At 38.6% G+C, this 14,776-nt stretch overlaps 2 protein-coding genes across 2 annotated transcripts; both read left to right on the top strand.

Annotated features, from left to right (window-relative positions):
- Positions 1-630: 630 nt before the first annotated feature.
- Positions 631-7,063, top strand: LOC133976256 (collagen alpha-1(VIII) chain-like). Its single transcript, XM_062414415.1, has 3 exons — positions 631-703; positions 2,425-2,725; positions 3,556-7,063. The coding sequence occupies exons 2-3, from the start codon at positions 2,428-2,430 to the stop codon at positions 5,508-5,510; spliced, it is 2,253 nt and encodes a 750-aa protein (XP_062270399.1). The 5' UTR covers positions 631-703; positions 2,425-2,427; the 3' UTR covers positions 5,511-7,063.
- A 1,176-nt stretch (positions 7,064-8,239) lies between these two features.
- LOC133976388 (protein jagunal homolog 1-B) lies at positions 8,240-11,247 on the top strand. The gene is made up of 4 exons (XM_062414586.1): positions 8,240-8,355; positions 9,680-9,777; positions 10,364-10,436; positions 10,554-11,247. The coding sequence occupies exons 2-4, from the start codon at positions 9,689-9,691 to the stop codon at positions 10,941-10,943; spliced, it is 552 nt and encodes a 183-aa protein (XP_062270570.1). The 5' UTR covers positions 8,240-8,355; positions 9,680-9,688; the 3' UTR covers positions 10,944-11,247.
- Positions 11,248-14,776: the final 3,529 nt, after the last annotated feature.

The following is a 14,776-nucleotide window of genomic DNA, read 5'->3' on the forward strand; positions in this document are numbered from 1 at the left end:
AAAACGTAAAAAGTAAAACTGAACCTAACATGAGAATTATCACATTGACTTGTGCCTGTAAATTACTAAACATACTAATTAGTTATTCTGCGACACAAAGGTCAGCAACACAAAGTGTAGAAACTCTCCTTATATGGGCATTCAATCTCATATAGGTATACAGTCTCTGCAGGCTCTGTCCCTGGTGCTGGATCTGTACATTGTATAAAGCATCCCTTACTGTGCTTTGTTTTAATTAAGCAACTTGTTATTAAAAGATGTATATGGCATAAGGACAGTAGATTTCCATAAAATACCACAAAAGTTGAACTCCATACCTTGATACACTTTCATAACGTTAAAGTTATATTACCTTTCATTTAATAGCCCTGTCCCTACATTCCTCAAGGAAAAAGGTGTGTCTCAGCATAACTGTATCAGCGCCAAAATATGTCTACCAGGTGGAGATAGCAGCTTAGTGTTATAAACCCCAGGCCTCTGCGAAAGGTCACCACCTGACATTCATCGAACCTGACATTCATATTTTCACAGGGCCCAGGTCTGCAGCTAACACCTGGCTGGATCCCGTACATGGCCACCGTCCCACTCACGCCTTGGAAAAGACCCAGAGAGGCAACCTAAAAGTGAGGGGAATTAGAGGAGAGACCAGGCGAAGGCGAAAGGGGGCGAAGATCTTCAGTTTTAGAGGAGGAGAAATCTGAAAGTAAGGAAATTTGGCATTTTTGGTAGCAGGTGTGGGGTGAACTGACCATTAAAAAGACAGAGGATGAAAAGCACACTGAACTGAAGGTGGACGGCATTTCAAGTCAGACTCCTGTATCTGTGCAGAGGAACTACGCAGATTAAGAAGTGCATGCTAAAAATATTCCAAAAGTAATCATATTCAGCCTGACACTACTTAGCTTGCTTTTTTAAATAATTGTCCAGAAAAATGTAAGCAAGTCTCATTTCCATTATTTGAGATCTCCAAAAACTTTGATCTCTCTGGTTCTGTTTCAGGACACACAAATACCACAGCGAAGGAAAACATACATTCACCCATCCACGTTTGTTTTCACACCGTGCTCTTGGCAGCACTTAGCCAATCTCTTTAGCGCAGACATGTTTAAAGGATTAAGGATTATGTTCAAAACTGACCGCGTCCCACTGTGGGGCCTCTTAATTACGATATATGTTTTAGCAGCATGTGCTCTGTGTAAATCGCTTCGAGGATATGAGACTCTGAGGCTTTTACACAGTATGTTTGAATGGATGTGTAAACAAGGGGAAAGAAGGACAAGAGGGATATTGCCCACATTCAGGCAGTAGAGGGTATTTGTTACTTTTTTTGGTTTGACCACAGTGGGTTTCATAAGACCCCATGTGTTGGCTTTTGAAAGAATTTCATGATTCAGCTGCATGATTGAAGAGCACAGCCTGCTGGTCAGGAAACAACATGAAAGTTGCTGCGTGCTGAAACGCAGCATTTATGGCAATGATGCACAGTATATATCCTGGTGGTGTAAGCAGCATGCAACAGACCACTGTTGCTATGTTCAACATTCAAAAATGATGGACAGGATCTAGAAAGAAGCTTGGCATAGTCTTTTCTTGTGACAGTGTACATAACCAAAAAATTGTTTGTGTCATAAGTCTGGCTTGCCCAAAGTATTTACCATATTTCACGAGTATTTAATCGTATTTTAGAGAATAAACAAACTTTAATCAAACTTTAAACTTTAAATTAGCACAAACAGGCGAATGTTGTACAAGATGTTGTAACATGTTTAAATATCATGAAGTATACAGGGAAATATAGTTTTAAATTAAACAGAATTAAAAGGCATTTATTTAAATATTAGTGCTTGATTTTGACAGGTTTGGTTAGCAACCAGAAAGCACTCAGGCAGTGCATATCTCCAATAACGCTTCACAAAAGACATATTTTAATGCTATTTTAAATAAACACATTGTGATAGATGAGCATGAAATACACATGTCAGACTTTGTTTAGTTCAAGTAAGTCCAGTAATTCATTTAGTTTAAGAAAAAGTAAAGTAAATTGAATATCAGAGAATGCTTTTAAGATTTCCTGGATCCTTACCTGTATCTGGAGCTGCTCCAAAATAAATAATTTGTTCCTTGGTCTATAACCAAACAAACAGCCTCCTTGATAACAGCTGTAATTTGTGACTTTTTTATAAGAACTCTGGGATTGTACCTACTCATCATTGTCTTTGTGACTAACTTGAGCCACAAAATCCAACATGTCGGAATATTTCATTGACTTTTGGCTCTAAACAGTAATAAGGGCAAATGAAAAGGCTAACATGGAGTACCTAAAGATTGGTACTGAATAGAATATTACAAGTTTGACATTTTTTGCAGAGAGACTTAAATGCATACAGTGTGTTACATTTTTACCTATGTTCTTCTTCACTGCAGAAAATGGTGGCTGTACCCATCCGTTCTTTCTTCCTACTCATCACAGTGTTCCAGCTGTGTTTATTACACCTGGCCCACGGAGGGGCATATTATGGACATAAACAGCCCCCTCAACAGCATCAGCCCCCCCTACCACAGTACAATGATGGGTACCCTCAGCAACAGTTTTTGGGGAATGAGATGCCACACTTTCCTCAAAGAAATCCTGGCAAAGACATGTCATTACTGCCACAGTATGGAAAAGAGCTTCCTCAGCTGCCATTGCAAATGGGCAAAGGGATGCCACTGACTGAGGGCAAAGGTGAGGTTCAAGCAGTTTGTGGAAATTTTGTTTTCAGTACTTGTTGCATCTTTTATTACATAAAATAATTGTCCCTAATCTCCTGTAAATCAAACCTGTTTTGAGCTTTTAATGGCTACAGCCATACATTTGCTATCCTAATTAAATCAATATAGGTTCTTAGTTTTCACTTTTTTATACACACAATTCTACAGGGACATTCAAATAATGTGATCATTATCATTAGATTTTTTTTTTTTAATTGAGCATGTTAAGAAGTTTTTTTTTTATATTTGACTGTTTAAAAAAGTATTATACACCCCCAATCTTTATTTATTTATTTATTTTTTCAAATGAAGTAGTCTAGTAGTCCTCATTATCATATGTAGGCCCTGAACCAAAATGTTTTACAAGAATGCTGGAGCTTACCGTATATCTTGTATGCTACAAATATAATACAAGAAAATGCTCTGCTAGCAGTTTTCTTAGTTGTCTCTTAATATTTTAAGTTATATATAATATATATTATATATAATATCAATTATTTTGACTTTTGATTGACTTTTCAACAATTGACATAATTTTAAGGGCAGACATAAATTACCACTCTAGGGGCTGTCATAGTCATCTATTTTGAAAGTCTAAGAATACTAGCTTTAAAGCTCAAGAAATTATTAATCAGCATTATTACAAACATTTAACATTTTTATACATGTAAACTCACATCACAAATAAATGGATATTAAATCATGTAAGGACCATTTGTGATTAATTTATTTTCTTGATCACAGTTGAATAATTTAATCGGTCGATATTCATCTATATCTACCAATTTTTATTCTCGTTTACAGGACAAACTTTTCCCAGAGGGGCTAAAGGTCCTCCTCCCCCTGGCCCTGGTGTAGAGGGTCTCCGAGAGGGTCCACAAGGAGTTCAGGGCCCCCAGGGACCAACCGGACCACCAGGACCACAAGGTCCCGCTGGGCTGCCAGGCCAGGGATTGCCAGGCTTACCAGGAAAGCCAGGGCCTCCCGGTCCTCAAGGTTACCCAGGAATAGGAAAACCTGGCATGCCAGGATTGCCAGGTAAACCTGGAGGACCTGGATTACCAGGACCAAAGGGTGACCTCGGACCTAGTGGTCTTGAAGGACCAACTGGACTTTCTGGGCCTCAAGGACTCCCAGGCCCACCTGGACTCCCTGGTATTTCAAAACCAGGAGGTCATGGGCTGCCAGGACAGCGGGGTCCTTTTGGAGAGCCTGGCTCAAAAGGTCCACCTGGGTTTCCTGGTCCTCCAGGTCCCAAGGGAGATAAAGGATTTGGTCAACCGGGTTTGCCAGGTTTGAAAGGACCTAGCGGACCACCAGGTCCACCTGGACAAGCAGGGATACCTGGCGTTGGCAAAACTGGCTTAAATGGTTTTCCAGGACAACCTGGGATACCAGGAAAACCTGGTCCTCATGGAGAGCCAGGACCGGCAGGGCTACCTGGTGATAGAGGTCAACCAGGACCATCAGGCTTACAAGGAATTGGAAAACCAGGAAAAGATGGTCTTAGAGGGCAACCAGGGCTTCCTGGAGGGAAAGGGGAACCAGGCCCTTCTGGTTTACCAGGAGGTCCAGGCTTGCCAGGTTATGGTAAACCAGGTTTTCCCGGACCTAAGGGTCATAAGGGACATGCTGGTATTTCTGGACCTCCAGGCCCAAAAGGTGATAAAGGTCATGGAGGTCTTCCAGGGGTAATCGGACCTACTGGTCCAAGTGGTATGCCTGGCCCACCAGGTCCAATAGGGCCTCCTGGTAGTCTTGGCTTCCCGGGGCAAAAGGGAGAAGATGGTGCTGGGGGCCTAAAAGGAAATCCAGGATTGAAGGGTGACTTTGGGCCTCCAGGCCTTCCAGGACAGCCAGGTTTGTCAGGAGAGAGGGGACAACCAGGGACAAGAGGTTTCCAAGGGCCCATTGGCCCAAAAGGAGAAGGCGGTAATAGGGGTTTACCTGGTGCCCCTGGTGGTGTTGGATTACCTGGACCAAGAGGAGAGGGAGGACAACCTGGAGATAAAGGCCACCAGGGACCACAGGGGATTCCAGGACTCACAGGACCAGGGGGACCACTTGGACCTCCTGGGCTTCCAGGGCACAAAGGGGAGACAGGTCCACCTGGTAAATCTGGCTATCCTGGTGAGGGAAAGCCAGGACCCCCCGGTCATATTGGTCTTCAAGGTAATCCTGGCCCCAGTGGCCCCGCTGGACTTCCAGGACAACCAGGACAACCTGGACCCCCTGGTCCTCCAGGATTTCCTGCTGCATCTCCTGACCTCGGACAGATCCTCCCCGTGACAGGCCCATACACCGGCCAAAAACAAGGTTACAAGAAGCCAAAGAATGGAGGGGACATTAGCGGAAGCGCAGTTGAGATGCCTGCATTCACCGCTAAGCTCACAAACCCATTCCCTCCCGTTGGCTCTCCCATCATCTTCGATAAACTCCTGCACAACGGCAATCAGGACTACAATCCCCAAACTGGTATCTTTACCTGTAGTGTACCAGGGGTCTACTACTTTGCTTACCACGTTCACTGCAAAGGAGGTAATGTATGGGTGGCACTGATGAAGAACAATGAGCCAGTAATGTACACTTATGATGAGTACAAAAAGGGCTTGCTGGATCAGGCATCAGGGAGCGCCGTGCTTCCATTACGACAAGGTGACACTGTGCACATACAGCTGCCATCTGACCAGGCAGCGGGACTTTATGCTAGTCAATATGTCCACTCCACCTTTTCTGGATACTTATTGTACCCAATGTAAGACATGTCTAAACAAAGGCGATAATCAGTCCCTCCATGATTTCGCTGAGTTTTTTCTGATTATTGCAGCCAAAAATGCTTGATTTTTGCAGTGGCTTTTCTCAAAAATTTGCAATACAATTTACAATGTTTTATGTGCCGTTGTTGCAGTAAAATTGCAGGAATTAGGATTGCAAGCCAAGGAAAATAATGCAAATTTCCAAAAACTACATATTGGCTACCAGTGAAGAGTCATATGTAATCACTTTCTGCTTGCTGCGATTATGCAACATTACCATGACACAAAATGTGAAATTTAGTCCAAAGAAGTCCATTTCAGGCAAAAAAAATTAATTCATTTTGTGATCGCAAAATCATATCCTGGAGGGACTGGATAATAATGGTGTAGTCCATAATAATGTTACAACTGCTCCAGTCTCAAAGTTAAATGGTTTACAATGAGTGTTTTTTAAATAGCATTTTTTTGTAGTAGGAACATACTTCTTTCAATTACTCTTTGCATTATATGCATCACATCTGTATTTACATACATCAGTGGAGTCTCAAAAAGATCAGTTCTAAAAAACTGGGCAAAGTATAAATGTGAGAAACCACCATGTAAATAAATCCATCTGGTTATTGGTTATAAAATATCGGAAGCAACAAAGATTGTGGAGAGCAGAAGTCAAACTCTCCACTCTTCTTTGGAGAGCAGAAGTCAAAAAATACTCCTCAGTTTTCATAAATCTTATATGTTTACATTTATTCTTATATCCATCCACATGTGTCCATGAACCGGCTGGAATAATTACTGGAACAATGAGGCTTTATGGTGCAGAATTGTAGTCACTGTTTTATTCACAGAAAAATACAGGATAGCGTTTTTTGCTTTACAGGTATATACTGGGCACATAAGCAGATGTTGGTTTCATTGTACAATGCATTTACTCACAGCTATCATAACATAGTTGTGCTATGTATTTGTGATCATCATACAGTTAAGTTATTGTTAGTCTTTTTACATTATTTGCTATTTTTCAATACTTAATACACATTTTGACATATTCATCTGATGGTAAAATTGGACGAGTGTTTTATGCAACTCATACCATATGAGAACAGAAATAAAGTTACCGTTTTCGCCCACGATTTAACAGTTTAGCAATCTTTTGATTTTCTTTTTTCTTTTTGACCATTTGATGTCAGATTTTTCTTGTTTTGTTTGTAATAAATATGAATTCTTTGAAAGATATTTGTCAGTTTGTCAGTATTCTGTAATTTATTTGTTTGACTACTGATTACTTGGGATTGTTCTGTTTATTGAACAGTAAATGAGGGAGCACGCTCTGTGGCCAAAAAAAAAAGAAAAAAAGAGAAAAATATTCAAAAGTACTTGTGCTCATGCCCATTAATACTCATATATGTCAATATTTTACAGTTTTTATTTTTAGTTAAGTTCTTTAAACTGTGGATATGCCATTTTGGAATGAAAAGTTTTTTCCTCCTTGTTTCTTTTCTTTTTTTAAAAATTTGGATTGGACAATGGCGCACAGCTTAAGCATAAGACAAACTGTGCCTAAAGTATGTGAATTTTGTTGCTTTTTTTGGTTAGTTTTAATAAAGAAATACAAACATTTGTCTTGACTTGACTTTCATTATCTTTACTTTTGTGCCTTCATCTGTATATTATTTGCAGTGCATTCAGTGAGCGCGTGTGCGTGCGGGGGGGGGGGATTCCTTCACAAATACTAGGTGTGGACGGAAGTGAGCCGGCTGATATACATGCAAAAGGAGCAAGAAGGAAAAAAGTAAGTGTCGTTACAGGTTAAAAGCATGATCAAATTACAAATGGAAAAGACATTTGGCAGGAAGAGAGGGATAGAGGGAAGGGTCAATACTACTACATCATTCAAAGAAAATGGGGGAAAAGAGAAGAAGGCAATAGACATAGAAAGTGGTATTTATGAGCATTGTGTGCTGTATGTGTTTTTACATTGTCCTAGATACCAGAAAAAAAAGAAAGGCCGACACTTAAGGTTACACTTTAAATGAATCACATGAAACTTGGTTTGAGAGAGATGTTGCAGATGACATGGGGCTATTTTCTTTTTTTTTTTTTTGTGTAGTTTTATAGAAACCTCTTTGACCTATGCTTCAATCCAGAAGGTTGGGGTAATGAAAACAACGCCAAAAGAAGAAGTGGGCGAAGACGAGGAAGACATGTGGACAAACTAGCCAAACAAGCTGTTAAAAGGGGAAACATAGATAATAATAATAAAAATAATAATAATAATAATACATTTATTTTGTATAGCGCTTTTCTTAATGCTCAAAGACGCTTTAATGAAGCACGGGTAAAAAAAAACAACAACAAAACAACAAGAAAAAACCCCCCCACAGTGTACAATGAATAAAAATAAATATAAAAACAAGAAAATACACGTGAAATGAAATAACACAATAAAAACGCTAGACACGGACGCACTAGTCAGTTGCAGAAAATACACATCAGAAAGGAAGGACATGTTTGGGGGATATATTGGAGTGTGGAAGCAGTGGAACGGGCAGAAAATGCTTGTTGATGTATATCTTAAAAGAATTGGGCTGATGGCAAGAGTGTGAAAGCCTGGGATGTGGTAGGATGAGTTTAATTCCAGATGATGGCAGTAGTGCAACATGTTGGATGCAAGCTGCCCTTAAAAAACAAAGAAGAAGAAGAAGAAGAGACTCTGACCAATCACAGCTTGTGACGCCACTCTTCCTTCAATGAGGGTTGACCTGCTAGCTGCACAGTTTGTGTCAGCCAGCATATTTATATATATATTATATTCATAAGGCTTCTTATGAACACCAGTAGCAGATAAAAAGTAAGTACTATGATTAACCACTTATTTCCTTTCCTACTTGGGAGTTTGGAAGCGTAAAAGTGAAGTTATCTCATATGTATGACCTACTTACACAGGTAGCAAGAAGTCACTATTAGCCTGTTAGCTCTGCCTGAACTTGTGCAGATAACATTTTTCAACCTAACTTAGCCCTATGAGCAACTGAGCAGGGACTAGCAGAGGGCTGTGGCACTCACAGACACGGTTCAAGCCACGAAACGATCTCATTTGTGCTTTATTAGAAGTGTTTTCAAATACTTTTACAATAGGAAACGATTCATTAAGAGAGGACCGACTTTTTTGGTTTGGAGAATGTGCCTTTGTTAAAACGTCTCCACCTCTGATAAAACAAATACAGAACACAGTGCAGTGTAATAGCAGTGCTGCTCCAGCTGTGATCAGACAGATGTTGATTCATGTGTAATTTGGGGTTCACAGTCTTGCATAAAACAGCAGTCAGGTGCTTGAATGGAAATGAAAACAGGAGCAATGACCACAGTAAGAAAAACTTGGTCTTTAATTAGGAATATATTTTAGAGCTGAATTAAGTTGTTGATTCATTGCCATTTAATCAATTGCCAACTGTTTTGATTATATAAGATCCGATAGGATAAGATGTATCTTTATTCATCCCCCCCAGGAGAAATTCAAATTGACACAACAGTACAGTGGGGGAAAAGACGCAGCATAAGGGTGAAAGTGATAAAATAAAATAATGTACTGTATACAGGAAACAATCTCTGTATAAACAAATCTGCAATATATAAATGTGTTTTATGCAGAAGTTCCTGAGACTTACATAGTAAGGACAGCATTAGTCTTTTTTTTGTGGAAGTGGGAGGTACTGGGAGCTGTGGTGTAGTGGCAGTCTGATGTCTGATGGTATTAAAGAGCCCCCCAAGCATTTAGAGTATTTTTTAAGGAACAAAAATCTTAAAATTCTCACATTCCAGCTTCTCAAATATTAATATTTTCTGGTTTCTTTAGTCTTTCACGAGAGTAAACTGAATATCTTTGGGTTGAGAACAAAATTTACACATATGAAGATGTCACCTTGCTTTTTGAGAAATAGCGATTGACACTTTTTAGAGACCAAACAATGAATCTATTGGTAAAGAAAAATAACCGACAGATGAATCAATTCTGAAAACAATCATTAGTTGCTAGTATATTTCTAAGAAGATCATCATTTTTGAAGACTAATTTTATAATCGCGGTACCAGCATCTCTCAAAAGTTTAACACCTCCCATCGAGGTCTATTTTTGGCTTCTTATCTCCTCTGACTCTTACATGTTTTGCTTTCAGATATTCACTATGGCTTCTCGAGCAGGACCGAGAGCAACAGGCACGGATGGCAGTGACTTTCAGCACAGAGAGCGGGTTGCCTCACACTACCAGATGAGGTTGTTATTTAGTCTTCTTTACTCTTTTGAAAGACCCTCGAAACAAACTAATACTGTTAAAATAGAACACATAAAGTGAGCGTTAATTTATTTAGATTCAGTAGTTGGAAGATTATTGAGCTTATAAACTGTAATTTGATTCAGTATCTCTGAGAAAAAGTGTATCCCTTAAAAAAGTCATGCAAAAATTCAATGATTCAGAGTAGAACTGCAACAATTAATGGTTAATAGTTAGTGGTTTAGTTGATTTTAAGAGAAGATTAGTTGTCATCTATTCTGATAAATGATCAGTTGTTTTTTCCAAGTAAAAATGCAAAATATTTGCTGGTTGCAGCTTCTTAGGTATGAGTTTCTGCATGTTTTTTAAAAATCATATATGATTTGATATATGATTATTTTTTGACTGTTGCTTGGATAAAACAAGTAATTTAAGGACTTTGAAAATAACTGTTTGTTGCAGCCCCAGTGATGAGTTTGTAATAATTTGTACTGTTTCACAATTGAAGCCACAGTGATGCATTTAATAGCAACATTTTTAATTACACCGACATGTTGAATTAATCATGAATCCTGTGTCATTGTGCAGCGTTGCCTTGAAGTCTGAAATCCGTAAACTCAACATCGTCCATCTCCTGACCTGGGTGCTGATGGCAGCTCAGGTGCCAACATTTAGCACAGACCTTTAAAAAAAAAAAAAAAAAAAAAGAAAAGTTTTTATTGTCTGACAGTTATAAGAGTTGAACTAGTTGTAATCTGTGTTCTCTATCATTTCTCAGGTGATAGTGAGCCAGTTGAGCCTGGTGTCTCACAAGGTAGTAGCGAGTCCGTACCAGTGGGAGTACCCCTATCTCCTGAGCATAATTCCCACTGTCTTCAACTTTTTGGCCTTGCCTCGTAACAACATCAGCTACCTGGTCATCTCCATGATCAGTGCCGGGCTTTTCTCCGTGGCCCCGCTGATTTACGGCTCCATGGAGATGTTCCCCGTTGCTCAGCAACTCTATCGGCACGGCAAAGCCTACCGCTTTATCTTCGGCTTCTCGGCCGTGACGGTCATGTACCTGGTGATCGTCATCGCTGTGCAGGTGCATGCCTGGCAGATCTACTACAGCAAGAAGCTTCTGGACCAGTGGTTCACCAGCACGCAGGACAAGAAGAAGAAATGAGTTCACCCCAAAGTGCGATTAGCTGTAAGATCTAATGTGAGGAACTGACAGCCTAGGTGTATGTGTGGGAAACTCAATGGTTGGAGGGGGAAAAGATGTAATTAATTCCAGGTGATCTGGGCCAGACAAGACTTTAAGGAGAAAGTATTGCTGTCCATCATCTTTTTTATATTTGACAATATAATTGTTCAAATGTTGTTCGGGAATCAGTCCCTTAACTACTTGCGACTGCTGCAATCACTCACTGTACATGAATCCTTTTGGTATTTTATCATTCCAAATAATAAACTGTAAACTGCTTCCATTTTTTCTGTATGTAACCCGTTATTTCAGGTCCTAACAGTGTAAACAGACCAGGGGTAACTGGAAGAAAACTGTACCAATGTCTAAATTCATGTTTTGGAAACAAATTTCAAGAATACATTTAAATATATTTGACTGGATTGTTAATTTGTCAAGCGTACATCAGCTTCTGTTTAGCATTTCTGTCCCCCTTAAAACCAATTTCTCAGAATCGAAGGTGAAATAACCAAGTCCAGTGGTCATAATGTTTACCCATCATTTTGTTTAATTGTCAAGGACACTTTCGTAGTGTTGTGTTGGGAAATGTTGAGGATATAAATGAAATCAACAGTGAGTAAAATAGCCGGGTAATCTGGTCTGACCACGAGATAAATACTCAACAAGGACAAAAAAAACCTCCCGATGAAATATTGCATAATGTAGCGGTAATAGTTTCCAAATGAAAATGAAATGTAATTAAAAAATCAGTACGGCTTATTGCACAGGTTTGCTCCCGGTCCGTTACAATGGTATCAACTCTTCTTCTCATTCAGTAGCTAATTATTAATATTATAATTATCATATATCATATATAATTTTTATTAAATCTGGTAGAGACTAATTATGCCAGGATACTGTGAATGATCTGAATATGAACAGTGTGTGAGGGTTAAGAGGCTCATTTGGGGGCAAATGGCTTTTTCTTTCTCTCTTTTTTTAAATGCATAGATAAAACAATTTATTTTATTTAGCTGAATTAGTCTTTTATTGGATTAACCCATTATTTAAATTTCTCTTTGTGCTGGTCAATTATGAACATTATGTAAAATTGACAGGGAGAGAGTAGAGAGAGTAGTGATATATATATAAATATACATGATTTGTATGAAAATGTCACTTTTCATTTAAAGATGTTTACTATCATTGTGACAGATGGAATAAGGTACATTACTGGCATTTTAGGCTATATTTTAAATTATGTTTAAAAAGTTGGTTATCAGCAGTAATTCCTGTGTTTCCTTATGTTTTATGTCGATGTCACTCTACACCGGCAGTACTGAGTAGTTGTAGTTACCAGAGGTCTCCAGCAGGGGGAGTAGAGAGCTGTTGATCTACACGTGTCATTTCAGACGTGACCAGAGAAAGGTTTGTCTGTCTTTCATACCACTTTGTCATCTGTAGAGTACAATGTTTGTGTTGTAGGTTATTTATGTTTATGTAATTCATAATTAAATGAATTAATTGTGAGTTAGTATTATCAGTAAATGAGCCGAGTCGTCAGTGTCAATTGCTGCACTATGTTTTGTAGATGTTGCTGTACTGAGATGACATAACCAGAGGAAAGTTTGCGTCTGCATCTTTCAATAAAAACGAATGTTATTTATAGGCGCCTTTCAAAGTACTCGAGGACATGTTACAAGACACATAAAAAGACAAATAGCCCTGTCAAAAATGTATTTTGTCAGTTTTTTTTTTCCATAATTAAGAGGTAATTCTGATGATGTAATGTATCTGGAGTCAATGACTTGTTCAGAATGCAACTTTATCCAGAAAACGAACGGTTATATTTTGTGGAGCTCAAATCTCCTATGTCCTATAAACGCATCACAGCTCCTTTCCTCTGCTGGGGCCAGCAGTAGTCGCATTGCTAGCCTCTGATCGAGCTGGACGCTGCTATTGGGTGCGTAACGTTGAGTGACCGTATCATCAGCCAATCAAATGTTGATGTGTTATTGACAGAACGCCCTAAGTCCAGCAGAGTTTCTAGTGCTTGCCTGGGCGTCGTCATTAAAATGAGCTTGGCTGATTGGCCCACGGGCAGGTGCGTGATGACGCACTGTCTGTTATTCCGGAAAGGTGAGGGCGGTTGATTTAACAGCAAGATCGGTAGATAAAGATATGATTGCGGACCTGCTTCGGGTGCCTTTTTAATCATGAAGAATCGCAGGATGGATTTCATCTAAAGCTAATCGGTGAGTGCTAGTTTTTTTTTTGACTTTCTCTGGACAAGATTGGCGCTGCTGTTGGGCTAATATTTCTCTCTCTCTCTCTCTCTCTCTCTCTCTCTCTCTCTCTCTCTCTCTCTCTCTCTCTCTCTCTCTCTCTCTCTCTCTCTCTCTCTCTCTCTCTCTCTCTCTCTCTCTGTGTGTGAAGTAAATTTAAAACCGTTTTTGGAGCATGTTTGTGTCTGTTATAGAAATTGATTTTATTTTTAAGTTATTTAGAAGTTTCCTCTAAGGGTGCGAAGCAGTCGGGCAGTATGTGCTGTTTTTGATGTTGTGTCACATCCTGAAATAACTGTTGTAGTATGATTATCAGGTGACCCTTGTTGTGTAGCATGATTTTGGTGAGTATACAGTGTATAATATTAACGCTATTTACGATTTTTCACAATAAAATTCCCCAAAAATATGCAAAAAGATTTTTTTCTAAAATGACTGTTGTAGTACGATTATCAGGTGACCCTTGCTGTGTAGCATGATTTTGGTCATCCTACACTGTATAATATTAACGCTATTGACGATTTTTCCCAATAAAATTCCCCAAAAATAAACAAAAACACATTTTTCTGAAATAACTGTTGTAGTACGATTATCAGGTGACCCTTGTTGTGTAGCATGATTTGGGTGAGTATACAGTGTATAATATTAACGCTATTGACGTTTTTTCACAATAAAATTCCCCAAAAATATGCACATTTTTTTTCTCCTGAAATAACAGTTGTAGTATGATTATCAGGTGACCCTTGTTGTATAGCATGATTTTGGTGAGTATACAGTGTATAATATTAACGCTATTGACGATTTTTCCCAATAAAATTCCCCAAAAATAAACAAAAACACATTTTTCTGAAATAACTGTTGTAGTATGATTATCAGGTGACCCTTGTTGTGTAGCATGATTTTGTTCATCCTACACTGTATAATATTAACGCTATTGATGATTTTTCACAATAAAATTCCCCAAAAATTAACAAAAACACATTTTTCTGAAATAACTGTTGTAGTATGATTATCAGGTGACCCTTGCTATGTAGCATGATTTGGGTAAGTATACAGTGTATAATATTAACGCTATTGACGATTTTTCACAATAAAATTCCCCAAAAAATATGCAAAAAGATTTTTTTCTAAAATGACTGTTGTAGTATGATTATCAGGTGACCCTTGTTGTGTAGCATGATTTTGGTCATCTTACACTGTATAATATTAACGCTATTGACGATTTTTCCCAATAAAATTCCCCAAAAATAAACAAAAACACATTTTTCTGAAATAACTGTTGTAGTATGATTATCAGGTGACCCTTGTTGTGTAGCATGATTTTGTTCATCCTACACTGTATAATATTAACGCTATTGACGATTTTTCCCAATAAAATTCCCCAAAAATATGCAAAAACAAAGTTTTCAGAAATAACTGTTGTAGTACGATTATCAGGTGACCCTTGTTGTGGAGCATGATTTTGGTCATCCTGCACTGTAAAATATTAACGCTATTGACGATTTTTCCCAATAAAATTCCCCAAAAATATGCAAAAAGATTTTTTTC

This window comes from Scomber scombrus, chromosome 24 (genome assembly GCF_963691925.1).
Source record: "Scomber scombrus chromosome 24, fScoSco1.1, whole genome shotgun sequence".
In the NCBI taxonomy this organism is placed as follows: domain Eukaryota; kingdom Metazoa; phylum Chordata; class Actinopteri; order Scombriformes; family Scombridae; genus Scomber; species Scomber scombrus.